Source organism: Orycteropus afer, unplaced genomic scaffold (assembly GCF_000298275.1).
Source record: "Orycteropus afer afer isolate SDZICR_OR568_19922 unplaced genomic scaffold, OryAfe1.0 scaffold00085, whole genome shotgun sequence".
Lineage (NCBI taxonomy): Eukaryota > Metazoa > Chordata > Mammalia > Tubulidentata > Orycteropodidae > Orycteropus > Orycteropus afer.
The window spans coordinates 8971431-8986442 of NW_006921672.1; the positions used below are offsets into that span (position 1 = coordinate 8971431).

The 15012-nt window shown below is 51.3% G+C and overlaps 1 protein-coding gene across 1 annotated transcript; it reads right to left on the reverse strand.

Annotated features, from left to right (window-relative positions):
- Positions 1-8568: 8568 nt before the first annotated feature.
- Positions 8569-13680, reverse strand: CCR7 (C-C motif chemokine receptor 7). The gene is made up of 2 exons (XM_007942077.2): positions 13624-13680; positions 8569-9645 (listed from the first exon to the last, which is right to left on the reverse strand). The coding sequence occupies exons 1-2, from the start codon at positions 13663-13665 to the stop codon at positions 8569-8571; spliced, it is 1119 nt and encodes a 372-aa protein (XP_007940268.2). The 5' UTR covers positions 13666-13680.
- Between the last annotated feature and the right edge of the window lie 1332 nt (positions 13681-15012).

Below are 15012 nucleotides of genomic sequence, written 5' to 3' on the forward strand. Positions count from 1 at the left end.
CTGCCCCCCAGTTAGAAACCAGTTAGAATGGTGTCAGAGAGCTGCACGTGAGCTGCAATGTTACTTTATTATCTGTGAGTGTCCATATCCCTTCTAGGTAATGATGTGTGTGTTCCAGGGCATGCATACGAGGGGACTACTGGTACATGTGTGGGTGCGTGTATCTGTGCTTCTGTGTATGTGTGCAATGTATGTACATACTCGTTTACATAAATGTTTGTGTGCATCTTAAGGATACTGTGAATCTATGTACTTATGAAAGTATAACAGCTGGACATAATTTGCAGGCCCCAGTGCAAAATGAAAATGCTGGGTCTTTTGTTGAAACATTATTAAGAATTTCAAGATGGAAACAGCAGAACATTAACCAAGCACGGGACCCATCTAAGCACAGGGCCCTGAGTATTCTACTCATAAATGTGTACATGTGTGTTGGTTGTATGATTAGTGTGTGTGTGAGACTTGTGCAGTGGTGTTTATTGTGTGAACATTAAACATCTATTTGTGTGGGCTGCTCGTGCTGCTGGACCACTCATGTGAGTGTGTGTATGTGCGTCTGAAATCTGAGCCCTTTCCTCATACCCACCCACTTTCACCCTGGACTCCCAGGCTCCTCAGCAGCTGCCAGTGGCTGTCAAAGGAAAGATGTGTTTTATTTTTGGCGCCGTTGCCTTCTTTTCCCATAATGCCCTGGGAGGCTTTTGTTTTACTGCCTTTGTTGGAAGGGTGACAAACACTTCCCTCCACCTGCTGCCACAGTGGCCCCACCAGAAACCACAGCTGGGGGTGAAGCAGCTTCCTCAGCCCCTCACCCACTCACATTGCACCTCTTCCAGGCATCAACATGCCCAGAGCCCTGCTGGCTGAGTGCTGGGCACCCAGACCCCACCCAGACAAGGCACCTGCAGCACATCAGAGCTGGGAGGGATAGGCGAAAGCAGTTAGTTCTATCCTTCAGTCTTACAGTGAAGGAGATAGAGGCCAGAGAGGGGAGGCAGCCTATGTGGGTTGCTCACTGAGCCTGTGGCAGAGCCAGGGCACCCGGCTGAAGGAAGAAGCCTGGATGAAAAGCAGGACCCAGGAGGGGAGATGGGGAGACAGGAGCTCTGGGGGAGCAGCAAGGACCTGTTGCTGCCTGGCTGGTGCGTGGGAGCCATGTCTCTGTCATCTACTCTTCCTCCTCCCGGGTCAGAGCTCAGTTTCCAGTATGTTTTGAGAAGGGTGGGCCTGTACCTAGCACGATGCCTGGCACAAAGTGGGGGTCCATGTATATTTGGTTATGAGTAAACAGCTATTCAGTCAGGAGTGGTGGAGTGGAGTGGCAAAAGCATGGGCTTTGGAAGCCAGCTTGAACTGTCTTTAATCACTTAGTAACTTACCACTTAGTAGCTGTGTGACTTTGGTCATGTCACTAACCTCTCTGAGCCTCACTTTCCTCCTTTGCAAGCTGACACTTTTACAGCATTGCTGTGAGGACTAACTGAGATAAGATGCTTAGTTCAGTGGATAGTCTATTGTCAAATCCCCTGAAATTGTCATTATTGTGGCTAGCTGTGTTACCTCAGGTAAGTTACATGAGCCCTCTAAACCTGTGTATCCTTACCTATTGTCATAAGAATTAAAAATGGGATACAGAATGGAAAACTAATTTGCTCTGTAAACTTTCACTTGAATTACAATAAAAGTTCAAAAAAAAGGGTGGTGGTGGTGGTACTCTGTGTACCTAGCACAGCCCTTGACACATCACCAGCACCCGATAAATGTTAGCTCCCTCTCCCCTCCTGGGTCAGTCCGGCTCTTTCTCCTCAATGTCTCTTCCCGCCCGCAGGCTCTGTGGCTCCTATAACCCCTTCCCTGGCACCTCTGTTTGCTGTCCTGCAGCCTCTGTTGATTCTCCCAGTGACAAGAGCTCAAAGCTCTGGGCAGTGCATTGTCTCCCCAAGGTATGGCCCTGACTGGGGTGGGGTATGAATGTGGGTGAAGTAACTGAGAAGGAGGTGAGGGGGGTTTAGAGTGGTGCAATTTTGGACAAAAATCCAAGTTCTGCCTTTGGAAAAGGACTTTAGGACTCCCGTTGGGTGAAGGCCCTTATCTTGCTTTGGGAGACGAAGGCAGAGAGGTGCTTCCCTGAATGTCCTGGACACAAAGTTTCCCATTGTCCTTCCTCTTCCTTCCCAGATTATCAAGGCCGAAGGTTGCCAGCACCACATATAGGGCAGCTGAGCTTCCCCTAACTAGGGGCAGATGGCAGATAAGAGGTCTTAGTACAAGCAAGACAGTGGTGGCCAGGGAGTCAGCTGTGGAAGAGGACATGCCAGCTTCTGGGCAGGAGGTAGAGCTGGTTTCATGGTAGGTGACTCCCTAACTCCCAGCTAGACCACTCTGGCCAGGCTGCACAAAACGCCCTCCAGGCCTGGAAAGGCCGCACCCCTCGGCCTTTGCATGTGATCTGCCCCAGTCACTTGAAGGCAGTTTGCATAAACTGTACAAGATAAATGTGTTTGCCTCTCCAGCCCTTCTTTTTAAACATTGTGAAACCTTGGGCTTCGGGCACTTCATCCACAGCATCTGTTGAACTTCACGTTGTCAGATATTTACATAGAGCAAATACAAACTATTTTGTACTAAGTAAGCTCTTAGGACTCTGGGGCAAGAATTGTTTCCTTACCTGCCCTCCGGCTAGTGGCATCGATGATGACCTCAGGACCTATGGCACTGGGAGGGAATGGAGCCAGTCAGAACCCAGCAAGACTTGATCCAGCCTGGGGTGCAGAAAACAAAAACCAAACCAAATTCACTGCCATCAGGTTGATTCCGGCTCATAGAGACCCCCATTGGGTTTCCAAGGCGGTAAATCTTTACGGAAGTAGATTGCCCAGTCTTCCTTCTGCAGAGTGGTTGGTGGGTTTGAACCGCCAACCTTCTGGTTAACAGTCACTATGCCATCAGAGCTCCTTTAGGGGTGCAGAGAGGGATTTATTTACCTAGAGATCAGAACCTGGAGGCCAAAAGGGCCATGGTGGTTACTGATGGGATACTCATGACAATCCAGTGAGTGAATTCCCTGCGGTGAGTGAACAATAGACAAAAATAAGGTGATATCCGTCTCCAGAGTGAATATGAGGGAGAGAGTCTGGCAACAGTAGAGCAGTCAGAATTGGGTCAAGCAAACAGAGAGAGGAGCCCGAGGGAGATTGGTGGCCCTCATTCCCACTCACTCTATTGCCTTCATTTGCAGCTCGTCTGGCTGGTGAGCAAGGGCTTGAGTGGTGTGTTCTGCAGACAGACCCCTCGTCTGTGTCTTTCCAAGGCTTTCTGTGCCCAAGACAAAGCGAATGGCTGGTAGGAGGTAATGAGGCTTACCACTGCTGTAGTGCCTGGAGGTGGAGGGGCTGGCTGCAGACATCTGCTCCCGTGGGGAAGGGGTTAGGAGCTCATTTTCTGAAGCTTGACAGAGTTGCTCTTCTGAGGAGAGGGAGAGGACCCCATCATTTCTTTTTCTTTTCTTTTCTTTTTTTCACACCGGAGCTTTTTAAAGTCTCAGATCAGGAAAGCATCACCATTTCTAACTCCCACTCCCCTAGTACCCACTTGGCTCTAAGACCTGTCTCTAAGACCTTCTCCCTACCTGAGGCTAGAGGTCTGTGTGTAGGTGTAAGGTGACATCCACCCACTGAAGACCCTCTCCAAGTCTCCAGCACCCACCCCTGTCACCCCTCCCCCAGCTTCTGCTCCTTCCTCTTCCCCATTTCATTTACCCTCACCCCCATCCCTGTCCTCACTGCCTAGGTCTGCTTCTTCTGCCTCCAATCTGTTTACCTTCAACACAGAAATGCACCTGAGAGTCTAACTCCCAGAGAAAGGGGTCCATCTTCCTTTCTTAAAAAGATCCGTTGCCAGATTTCTGTTGGGCCTCCCTGCCAGATTTCTTTTTACTGCATTACTCGGATCAACTGGCAAGGACAGGAGATGTTTATGGGGGAGAGGAGAGGTTCCCCTTGAGGACCTGGCCAGGGAACAAGATGGACAATGCCTGGTGGGGAAGAACTCCACAGTCCTGAGATAAGCATGGTGTGTGGGAGTGTGGGTGTGGAGGAGTTTTCAAGTGTGTGTAGCAAGGTCTGTGGCAAAGAGCTCTGGAGTGGGAGCCTGGAAAGCTAGGATTCAAGTTCTAGCAAGAGCTCCTGAGAGACCTCAATTGAACTGTTTCCCCTCTCTGAGTCTTAGCTGACTCAGCTGTATAGTTAGTACAAAGGACCAAACCCCAAAACCAAATCATTGCCATCAAGTCGATTCCAACTCATAGTGACCTCCACTGGGTTTCCAAGGCTGTCAGTCTTTATGGAAGCAGACTGCCTCACGCCTTCTTCCACGGACCGCCCGATGCATTCAAACCACTGACCTTTTGGTTAGCAGCCAAATGCCTTAACCACTACACTGCCAGAGCTTCTTGATAGAAAAGACAGGACTAGCTAATCTCCAAGCTGCCCTCCAGCTCAACTTGTAAATGGTGCAGGAGGAATTGGGGCTACGAAATTGAATTTGGTTTCCTTGCAGTTAGCAACTTTATTTATTTATTTATTTTAGCTACCATTTCTTGAAAAGACCAGTCGCTAGACAAGGACATGATGGTTGGTAAATTTAGTGTCAGCAAAAAACGAGAGGAACCCTCCATGAGATAGAATGACACAATAGCTGCCACAACAGGCTCAAACATACCAGGAATTGTGAGGATGGCACAGCACGGGGCAATATTTTGTTTTGTTACGTATAAGGTTGCTTTGAGGAGCTCTGGTAGCATAGTGCCTAAGGCACTTGACTGCTAACCAGAAGGCTGGCGGTTCAAACCCACCAGCCACTCCTTGGAAGGGAACTGGGCAATCTACTTCCGTAGTGATACTGCCTTGGAAACCCAAGGAGGGGTCGCTATGAGTCGGGTCCAACTCGACGGCACATAAACAAACAAACAAGGTTGCTTTGAGTTGGAACTGACACTACATGACTATCAACTTTTATTGAAGATCTCCAAAATGAATACCAATGGCATTTACGTACGGATTTCTAAGTATTTTACAGCGATTAATTCATTTAATTCCCACAACAACCCTAAGAGGTAGATATTATTATTACCCCCCTTATATAGATCAAGAAACTGAGGCAAGGAGAGGTTAAGTAACCAGTCCAATGAGTGGGCTGGAATTCAGACCAGGCATCCCTGCTGCAGGGTCCATGCTTTTCACCATGACACACCACAGCTACATTCCAGGCACTGTGCTAAGGATTTACCCAACTCCTCTCCATTCTACAGTTGAGAAATCTGAGACCCAGAGCAGTTGAGCAACAGCTGAAGGTTGCACAGCCAGGAAGGGGTCAAGATGAGATTTAGAGTCAGCCTGCTCCAGAGCTTTTGCTCTTCCCAGCCTCACTCTTGCAAACCTGTCAGACCCTTGGGGTCCCATAGCAAGTGTACCCAATAGCCCTACATTGTGATATCTCTTTAGGCAAGTCAGTTCCTCCCTCTGGGCCTCAGTTTCCCCATAGAGAAAGACTAGGGTTGGACTGGCAGATCTTTGAGGTTCCTTTGCAGTTCTGGGAGTCTGTGATTCAAGAGGTGTGGTGCTTCTAGCTGAAAGGGCAGATCTGTGGCCTGGAAACACTTTTGGTCTGGCCTGGGGTTGCAGCCAGTGATGATGATAGGGGATGGGGCCAGGCAATGGAATGAAGCAGGAAGCTGCAGCAGGCTGAGGAGGGCCATGGGGGCAGTGAACCCAGGCAGTTGCAAGAAGCAGAAGAGAGAGAAAAAGAGAGAGAAAGAGAAAAGGCCTGGATGGGCCTTCCCAGTGGGCTCTTTCCTTCTTCCAGGGTCACCCCAAAGCTCAGGGTAGGTGTGTGAAAGAGTTGGACAAGGAAGCAGGGATCAGGGTATCCCCAGGGCCTGAACAACTGAAGTCAGAACTTCTGAGACACAGTGGTTTGGGGACTTAACATTGCTGGGGGTAGTTTTGTTGTCTCTGTAAATATTTGGAGGCATCCAGTTATTTTAGGAAAATGTATTTGAAGCTGGGGTGATGTGTTCATGCGGCTGGCCTGGGTCTCTCTTCCATGCCTGCCCCATCACATTCCTTCCCTTCAGGAACCAAGGATCGTTTTCCCATCTGGAACCTCATTAGGATGCACACACCAGCAGCTCCACATGCACACACACGCACATGCACATGGGCAGGTTCCCTCCGGGGACACATACACACACTGGAAACTGCACGCATGCTGCACAGCTGTAGCTGCATCTTTTAATATTGAATGCGGCCTCTGAAGGCTGTGCCATGCTGACTGTAAGCACCAGATCCTTCCTCTCAGGATGCGCGTCCAGGCTTAGGGGCCGGCTGACAAATGCGCTGAGTTAAAAAAACTCCAAGGAGGAACGTAATGGAAAGGGGTTCAGAGAGAGAGAGAGAGAGAGAGAGAATGGGCTTCATTACCAGGCACGTCCCATATTCAAGCGGCTCTTTTTCACTTGAGAAAAATAGATGGAACCATCTTCGCGTGAGCGTCTTAGCCCTTCCCTATCTGCCCTCCTGCCCCAGGCCCAGAATTATTGCAACGTGTGACAGCACTTCAGGACATCTGCCCACCTGTCCCTGGATTCTCTCTGGCTTGGAGAAGTCGGGGCTGTGGGTGTGCACCAGGCACCCAGTGACATGGATACCTGGCCTGAGTTCCTAGAAGAGCTGCTCCTTTAGCCCCACCCCTCCACATGGGGAAGACCATCCCTGCTGCAGTAGCCAGAGGGGGTTATGGGTGATCCTCGTTTTGAGTTTCTAGCAAAGGATAAGCTTATCTTATGAGTCCTTTCTCCAGGCCCCCTTAATCCAGGATGCCGTGGTCTCTGATCCCAGGGAAAGGCCCTTCTTCCAAATAGCAGTTCTGGGAGGCTAAGGGAGATGACAAAGGGTCAGGGGCTCTAGTTGGGCCAGGTGAGCAGAAACAACCAAACAAACCAGTCTCACCTCATGGTGACTCCATGTGTGTCAGAGTGAACCTGTGTCCCATTGGGTTTTCAGTCATTGATTTTTCAGAAACAGATCACCAGCCTTTTTTCTTTCTTTCCTCCTCCTTCCTCTTGAGGTACCTCTGGGTGGACTTGAACCCCCAACTTCCAATTAGCAACCAAGCATGTTAATCATTAGCAAGGACAGGTGAGCCGAGCAGTGAGCAGATTCACCAAGAGTCAGGGGAGCTCCCAGCCACAGAGGTTACCGGGACAACGTGGAGCTTTTCAAATCTCAGTTCAGACCAGTGTCTGTGGACCACATAGATTTGGGTCCTATCCCATGAGCTCTGCCAGGGTATTTGCAAGATGGACACTCTGTCTTTCCCTTCCTTCCACCTCTCTCAGCCTCTTGGGCCTGTGTCATTGGATGGGCTCAGAGCATAGCTCAGAAGACCTCATGACTCTGAGCATCTGAGAAATGAGGCCGGGGGAGGAGGGAAAGCAGGAAAGTGGGGGAGGTCAGGTGGGGTGTGGGGGGTTGCAAAACAAGAACACACTCATTTGCCATTTACAGAAGATGTTTTTGCCTTTCTTTAAAGCTGTAGTTTCCTCCAGGGAAAACTTTTATTTGTGTATGAGTAAAATGTGCTCTCTTAATGAATTGAAAGCAGAACATGGGGAGAGTTTTTCTGTTCCTGTGACAAAGAACAAAGAATGAACTCATTGGCTTTCCGCAGTCCGGCCTTGTAGCCACCCTTTCCTCTAACCTTTTCCCCCTGCCCGCTCCATCCCAGCAGAGCCCAGACCTGAGCAGGGCTGATCACCTCTCCTCATCATTCCAGAGCCTAGGCTGGGAGACAGGGCTTTAGCCAGGTGGGCTGAGGCAGCTGGCCTGGTCTACAGGAAACGCCACACCCTCCCCTGTAGAGAGCTGGGGAGGGGGACCATCCTGAGTAGAGGGGCAGGCAAGGGGGCAGGTATGTCTTTAGGGAGGCTTGGAGTCTGCCATTTCTTGCTTGCTCTCATGGCAGTGGAAAAGGATAGATGGAGGGAGGGATTCCAAGAGAGTTTGACCCATTGACCTCTCTTTTCCCCCACAAGCCAGAGTCTTTCTCCCATCTCTGGTCTTGGAAACAAAGCCTTGTTTTCTGAAAGACCTTGTCTCAGCCCTGGGAATCTCTGAGGGGACTTCTTTCTAAGTCAATAAAAAGTTCATTCAGAGGCCTCACCAGCCCACCTCCACCACCCTACCTCTCACCACCCCTTCACACCAGGACGCTGAATTGTTTCTTGACTTTCGCTTTTGGTTTTTGGATTGGGAGACAACAGCTTTGGTTTTAGAGTGTTGCCACTTCTGGTGCTAGCTTAAGGTCCTGTCTCTTCTCAGCTTTGGTTGAGGTAGCTGGGATGGGGGTTAAGCTGGCTTCTGAGGCACTGGCTTTCACTCTGATATAAACATTAATGACAAGAACTATCTTTCCCTCAGCAGCTTTTGGGGCCTGAGTCATTGCATCTGCTCCCAGTCCCTGCCACAGAGACTCTAGGAGAAGTCCATCGAGTCCGGGCAGTAGTGCCTCCTACGGGGAGAAGGTGGTGGTGGTCTCAACATCCACACTCATTGAGGAACGTCGGGTATGCCGACAGGAAGACCACTGCCGAAGCCGCTCCTGGCTGAGGCATCCCAAGTCCTTGAAAAGCTTGAAGAGGTCACTGCGGAACTTGACACCGATGAAGGCATACAAGAAAGGGTTGACACAGCAGCGGACACAGGCCAAGCTGTAGGTGACATCATAGGCGATGTTGAGCTGCTTGCTAAGCTCACAGCTGCTACTGGTGATATTGAAGTTGGCCACAGTCTGGGCCAGGACCACCCCATTGTAGGGCAGCTGGAAGACTATGAAGACCACGACCACGGCGATGATCACCTTGATGGCCTTATTGCGTTCGAAGTTGCGTGCCTGAAGCAGGGTGCGGATGATGACAAGGTAGCAGAAACTCATGGCCATGAGAGGGATCAGAAAGCCCACCACCATCTGGGCCACCTGAATGGTGATCAAGGCCTCCACATGCTCGGTGATGAGGGAGCATCGCAGTGTCTGCTCACTGCTGCTCCTCTGAATGCCACTGTACAGCACCTCTGGGATGGAGAGGACTATGGCCAGTATCCAGATGCCCACACAGGAGAGCTTGCTGATGAGCAGGACGCGGGCACGGTGGCGGTGGGCTGAGACAGCCTGCACAATGGCAACATAGCGGTCGATGCTGATGCAAAGAAGTAGGAGCATGCCGCTGAAGAAGCTTATCTTGTACATGCCAAAGATGAACTTGCAAAAGTGGATACCAAAGTCCCAGGACTTGGCAGCACTGTATGCCCAGAAGGGAAGGGTCAAGAGGAAGAGGATGTCCGCCACGGCCAGGTTGAGCAGGTAGGTATCTGTCATGGTCTTGAGCCTCTTGAAATAGATGTAAGTCAACACAACCAGCCCGTTGCCCAGCAGGCCCACAAAGCAAATGACTGAGTACATAATTGGGAGGAACCAGGCCTTGAAGTTCCGCACATCCTTCTTGAAGCACACGGACTCGTACAAGGTGTAGTCGACCGTGGTGTTGTCTCCAAGGTAATCGTCTGTGACTTCATCTTGGCACAGGCACACCTGGGGAGAAGGAAAACAACCCAACTTAGCTTTCTTCCCTTCCCTACAGTTGTTCTTAGCTGCCATCTAGTTGGCCCTGACTCATGGTGACACCAAGCACAATGGAATGAGAGGCTACCAGTCCAGTGCCATCCCCTGTGATCGCGGCTTAGCTAGGTGGGTCTAAACCTCCGGGGCCTGGGGCCTGGAATTACCTAGAGCAGTGGTTTCCAAGTGTGGTCCATAGATCAGCATCATTAACATCACCTGGGAGCTTGTTAGAAATGCAGATTTGGGCGCCTCACCTGAGACCTCATGAGTAAGAACCTCAGGGGGTTGGCACCCAGGAATCTGTGTTCTTCTAAACTCTCTAGGGGATTCTTTGGTACAGAATCAGTGCACAGGAAGTATTTTGTTAAAATGCATACTCTGATTCAGCAGGCTGGCTCAGGGGAGGAGAGTCTCTGCATTTCTAATGAGTAGCAAGGGTCTGATTTTGTCAGCTCCAAAAGCCTCAACCTATCATTTGCTGATAGTGGAAATATCTGGGCTTTGGAATCAGACAAACCTCAAGCCTGTTAAACACACTTCATTTCTCTGGGCCTCTATTTTCTTATCTGTGAAATGGAGATGAATAATACCTCCTTCAAGTGGTTATGAGCGTTCCTTGAACTCATGGACACAGATACCTGACCCAAGCTCTGATACCTCAGAGAGGCTGAATCAGTGTGAGATCCTCATCCTCTTTGGAAGAGGCCTGAACCATTTCATCTGCATGGATTTTTTTTTTTTTTTTTTGCCTGCTGGAAACCTTCTTGAGCCTCCTTTAGAACCTGGCAGAAAGCTTTCTAAGGGGTCTACAGAATACCTCAGCTTTTGAGGCACAATCTACCTTGGGGTCAGGACTGAGGAGAGGCCTGGGGCAGAAGAGAAGAATGCCTAAAGGTCCCACTAATAGGCACTAAGAGGGAAGTGGTGGCCAGTGGTCAAACTCTCTTCTTTCATACAGGAGACCCGGGTTCGATTCCTGGCCAATGCACTGCTTGTGCAGCCAACACCCATCTGTCACCAGTTGGAGGCTTGTATGTTGTTATGGTGTTGAACAGGTTTCAGCAGAGCTTCCAGACGAAGACAGACAAGGAAGAAAGGCTTGGTGATCCAGTTCTGAAAACCAGCCAGCGTAAAACTGATCACAACAGTTGGATACATAACCCATCAGGGTGTGGGAAGGTTGGGCAATCTACTTCCGTAGTGATATCACCTCGGAAAACCAAGGAAGGGTCGCTATGAGTCAGGGCCGACTCCACGACACATAACAACAACAACAAGTGTTTCTTTTCGTTGTGTATGGGGTTGCAAGAGTTGGGGACCGACTTGTTGGGCAGCTAACAACAAGAGGCCACTGGAGCCCTGGGTTTGGGAGAAGCTACTGTGATCAAGGGTGGTGAGCAACTTGGAGACTTTTCTGGATTCCTGGTGCTCTTGGTATAGTGCCTAGCACCCAGTAGGAGCTCAATCAATGCATGTGAGGTGTCTTGGGCCTCCATGACTATTGAATGAATGGGTGCTGGGGCTGCTGGAAACTGAGGCCGCCTCAGCTGTGACTGAGTCCTCTGCGACCTCCCCACCTTGGCAGCTGTCATCTCCCCCTATGCTACCACCCTCTCTTCCTGGCAGTGTCTTCTGGCAGATCCCAATCAGCAGGGCTCAGCTGCTCCGGGCTTTTTTGAGCCGGTCTGTGGGGCTGGGAGTGGGGGACGGTTCAGGAAGCCTGCTGTGATTTTATCAATGGGGGAGGGCACGTGTGCCAGCCCTGGCTCAGGGTGCACAACAATGAAAACAAGACAGTGGCACCTGCAGGGCAAGGAGCTGGAGTGGAAGACTCCACATGGGAAGCTCATGTGCCCCATGAGTGGGGCAGGGGGCAGGGGAGGAGGGATGGCAGGACGGGGTGATGGGCACACACTTTATAGAGGCTCTCAGAGAGGAGCTGCAGAAGCAAAGACTGGGAGGTGACCAAGTTTTGCACATATGTGTGTACACCCACACGTGTAAGATTTCACATGTGAGCTAAGAAAAGAACCCTTGGTTTGTGGCCTGGTTCCTATTCTATCACCCCAAGTCATCTCCCATCCCCACAACTTTGAGCCAAAGCCTCCTCTTTCAGATCCATCTGAGCCCCACTGTGGGGGAGGGAAGAAAGGATGGGGCCCTGGGGACACTTGAGGGGGATGGTGCACCTGGGACCATCCTCCCCTCCAAGGTCTGGGAGACCACACTCAGTGCACGGGCTCCCAGTAGTTCCTCTGTGATGGTTTTCCAGATGGCTGGAGAGCTGGAGGGGCCTCAGAAGTGAGGAAGGGGAGGCTCAGAGAAGTGATGAGGTTTGCCCAAGGTCACTGCAGCAAGGAGTCACCCCCAGTCTTCTGATCTCCCTGCATCCTGTCTTTGCCTTTCTGAGCCTTTGGCTTTGTCACTGTCCTGCTAGGAACATGGCCCGGAGCCTTTTCCTTGGGCACTGCTAGCTTGAGGAGAAAAGTCAGTGGCACCCATTTTACTCCCAGTGGCACAGGTTGCAGCCTGGGAGCCCTGGAAGAGGCTGGCTGCCCTTCTTCCAGGAAGGCCAGAGGCTAGGCCCCTGGTTCTGGGCCTTTCTGGAGGGCACTGATCCCAAACTCGAGGAAGGTTACTTCCCACTACCCAGTCCTGTCTTCCTTCTCTTCTCTCTCCTCCCCACACTGGGCTGCTCTACCGGCCAAAAGCCTTGATGTCTCTGCAGTCCATAGCCCCACCACATCCTGCCCCATCTGAGCAACCCGCCCCCCAATCAAGTGAAAGAGAAGAAGCAGCCAAAGCTTTTCCTCAGCCTCTCCCCAGCCTTTCAACCTCCACAGCCTGCAAGGCAGCCCCTCTGCACTCCTGGAGCCAGAGGGGAGAAAGGGGCGGGAGGGAGTGGCGCTGGGGAAGGGGCCAGGCTGTGGGATACAGCCCAAGCTCTGGGGGCGGCGGGAGGGGAGGGGGTGGTGGCTTCAGGATGGGGTTTCAGGAACAGCGCCCAGCTCGGCGGGGCCTGCCTCTGGCAGGAGCTCCTGGAAAGCTGCCCCTCTGGCCTCGAGAGCTGGGGAAGAGCCAAGCTCTGAAGCACGCACTTCCAGCTCTAGCTCAGCTGCCCCTCCCCCCCCCCAGCGACTCCCACCCTCATCAAATGGAGGAGAGGACTCCATAAGTTACAGGTTTTCCTAACTGTGGCACCTGGTGGGGGCAGATTTTCTGTCTCCACTTCTGAGACGGAGAAGCAGAACGTTGTAAACGGGGTGGGGAGTGTGTGGACCAGGAGAGGGGTTTATGGCCTTTGTGTCTGCAGAGTTTGAGCCACTCAAAAGTGTGTGCACTAATCCCGTCCCCACCCTCAGGGTCCCATCCTCTCTTTCCTTCCCAACAGTGGGGCTCAGGTGGGTCTTTGAGGGGAGCCTTTGCCTGGAGGTTGCCAGGAGTGAAGGGTGAGGAGACAACTTTGAAGCGATAGGATAGGAACCAGGCCACCAAACCAAAGATTCCTAGCTCACAAGTGAAGTTTTACGTGTGGGGGTGTGAGCATGCATGTATAAAACCTGGTAATGGGGAAAGGGAGGCTCAGAGAAGCCATGGGACTTGCTTTTTGCAGCTCTTTTCTCTCAAGGCAGATGGAGCTTAATTTCTGTCTTCTGGGTGGGGTATGTTGGAGGTGGAGTGGGGAGAATGGTGGTAATGCATCTCCCTTTCTTTTAATTTCAATGGAGTAAAGGAAGTCAGGGAAGATCTGTGGCTCTCTGGGCCACTCAGCAGATGGAGAGGGGCAGCCATCAGCCTAATGAATGGCCAGTGGGTTTGTGTCTGGGTCTCCTATTTCTTCTAGCATGTTTTCAGCTCCTCCAGCAGACCTCCTGGCTAGGGAGGGGGCAGGTCTGGGGAGGGGGTTGTGGATCGGGGAACAGAGCTTTCCCTGGCAGGAAACCTCACCTGGAAAATGACAAGGAGGGCCACCACCAGCACGCTTTTCATTGGTTTCCCTGCAGGAGACAAGGAGAAAGTTATTGCTTGGCAGGGATGTCTCTTTGTTATTTCAGAAAGCGGAGGAGAGGGGGAGATGCTGTTGGGAATTTCATCACACACTCCAGGCACTGTGTCTGCCGAAACAGAACAGCAGAATCAGACTGTGCCTTTGAACACCTGGCCCAATGCCCAGGATCCCCCCACCCCCCCCTCACCTCCTTGTCTTCCTCACCCACTCTGAGGCCTCAAAAAGAAGCAAGATCAGAATGGGCACCCCCACCCCCATTTCTCTTTTGACCCAACATTCACTGAGCTCAGACTGTTGATTTGCATGTCCCTCCAGCCCCCAGACTGCCACTGGGGCAGGGACCCAATCTAGCTCAGCCCCCAGTCAAGGAGATGCTCAGGAATTGTATGCTGATGAATGAATGAATGTCTTGGTGGTCCTTCCAAGGGAGGGAGCATTAAGGTGGCCTCAGACACTATACTGTGGCCTGCTGGTAGGATGGAGGCTGCTCTTTGAGGTTACTCTACTTTTTAAATTTGCTTGCCTGGGACATTTGCCTATGTTTTCTCTCCTTTATCTAGTGTTATAATCCAAGGCCTGGGGAGATGGGTGGATGGGGGGCATGGTCAGCTTTAGGAAGAGGACCTGACCTGGCCCTGCCCAGAGTAGAGATGAGAATGAAGGTACATTCTGGAAGGCAGGAGGCTCCCCTTGGGTCCGAACAGCAGACAGAGACCCAGGTTAGCACAAGGCCTGGCTGTGCTGTGATGGACCCTTGACCACTCCATTCTGCTTTGTGGATGAACCTTCTGAGGAACATGGTACTTATTTCCTCCTGGGGACTAAGGGAGGACAGTCCACAAGGTAAACTCCCACAAAAAAAAACCAAACCCACTGGGGTCAATTGATTCCAATCATAGCAACCCCCACTGGGTTTCCAAGGTGGTAAATCTTTACATAAGTAGATTGCCCAGTCTTGCTTTCATGGAGTGGCTGGTGGATTTGAACCACCAACCTTCTGGTAAGCAGTCAGATGCCTTAGGCACTGTGCCATCAGACCTCCACAGGATAGTTTAAGTCTTTTCTCACTTAACAATCTGGAGCACTCCGAGGACTATACCTAGTGCTGAGTTCTCAGCCAGGGTCTGCCCCACAGGCAGGACTTTCAGGTCCATCACAGTTTGTCTTAGTAGGTACTGGGACAGGAAAGAGCCTGGGACCTTGATCCAAGCATCTTCCAGAGGCTGGGGGCCCTTTCCAGCAAGCATCCCAGCTTCCCAAGAGGAAGCAGCAGATTCCCAGTAATTTGTGTCCTTGGCTACAGCGCCACCTGCTGGAAATCTAGCTGT

Coding starts and splice junctions, on each gene's coding strand:
- CCR7 (XM_007942077.2), bottom strand. CDS start 13,665: ATGAAAAGCGTGCTGGTGGTGGCCCTCCTTGTCATTTTCCAG. Junction 9,646..13,623: donor CCCTCCTTGTCATTTTCCAG/GTGAGGTTTCCT, acceptor CCTTCTCCCCAG/GTGTGCCTGTGCCAAGATGA.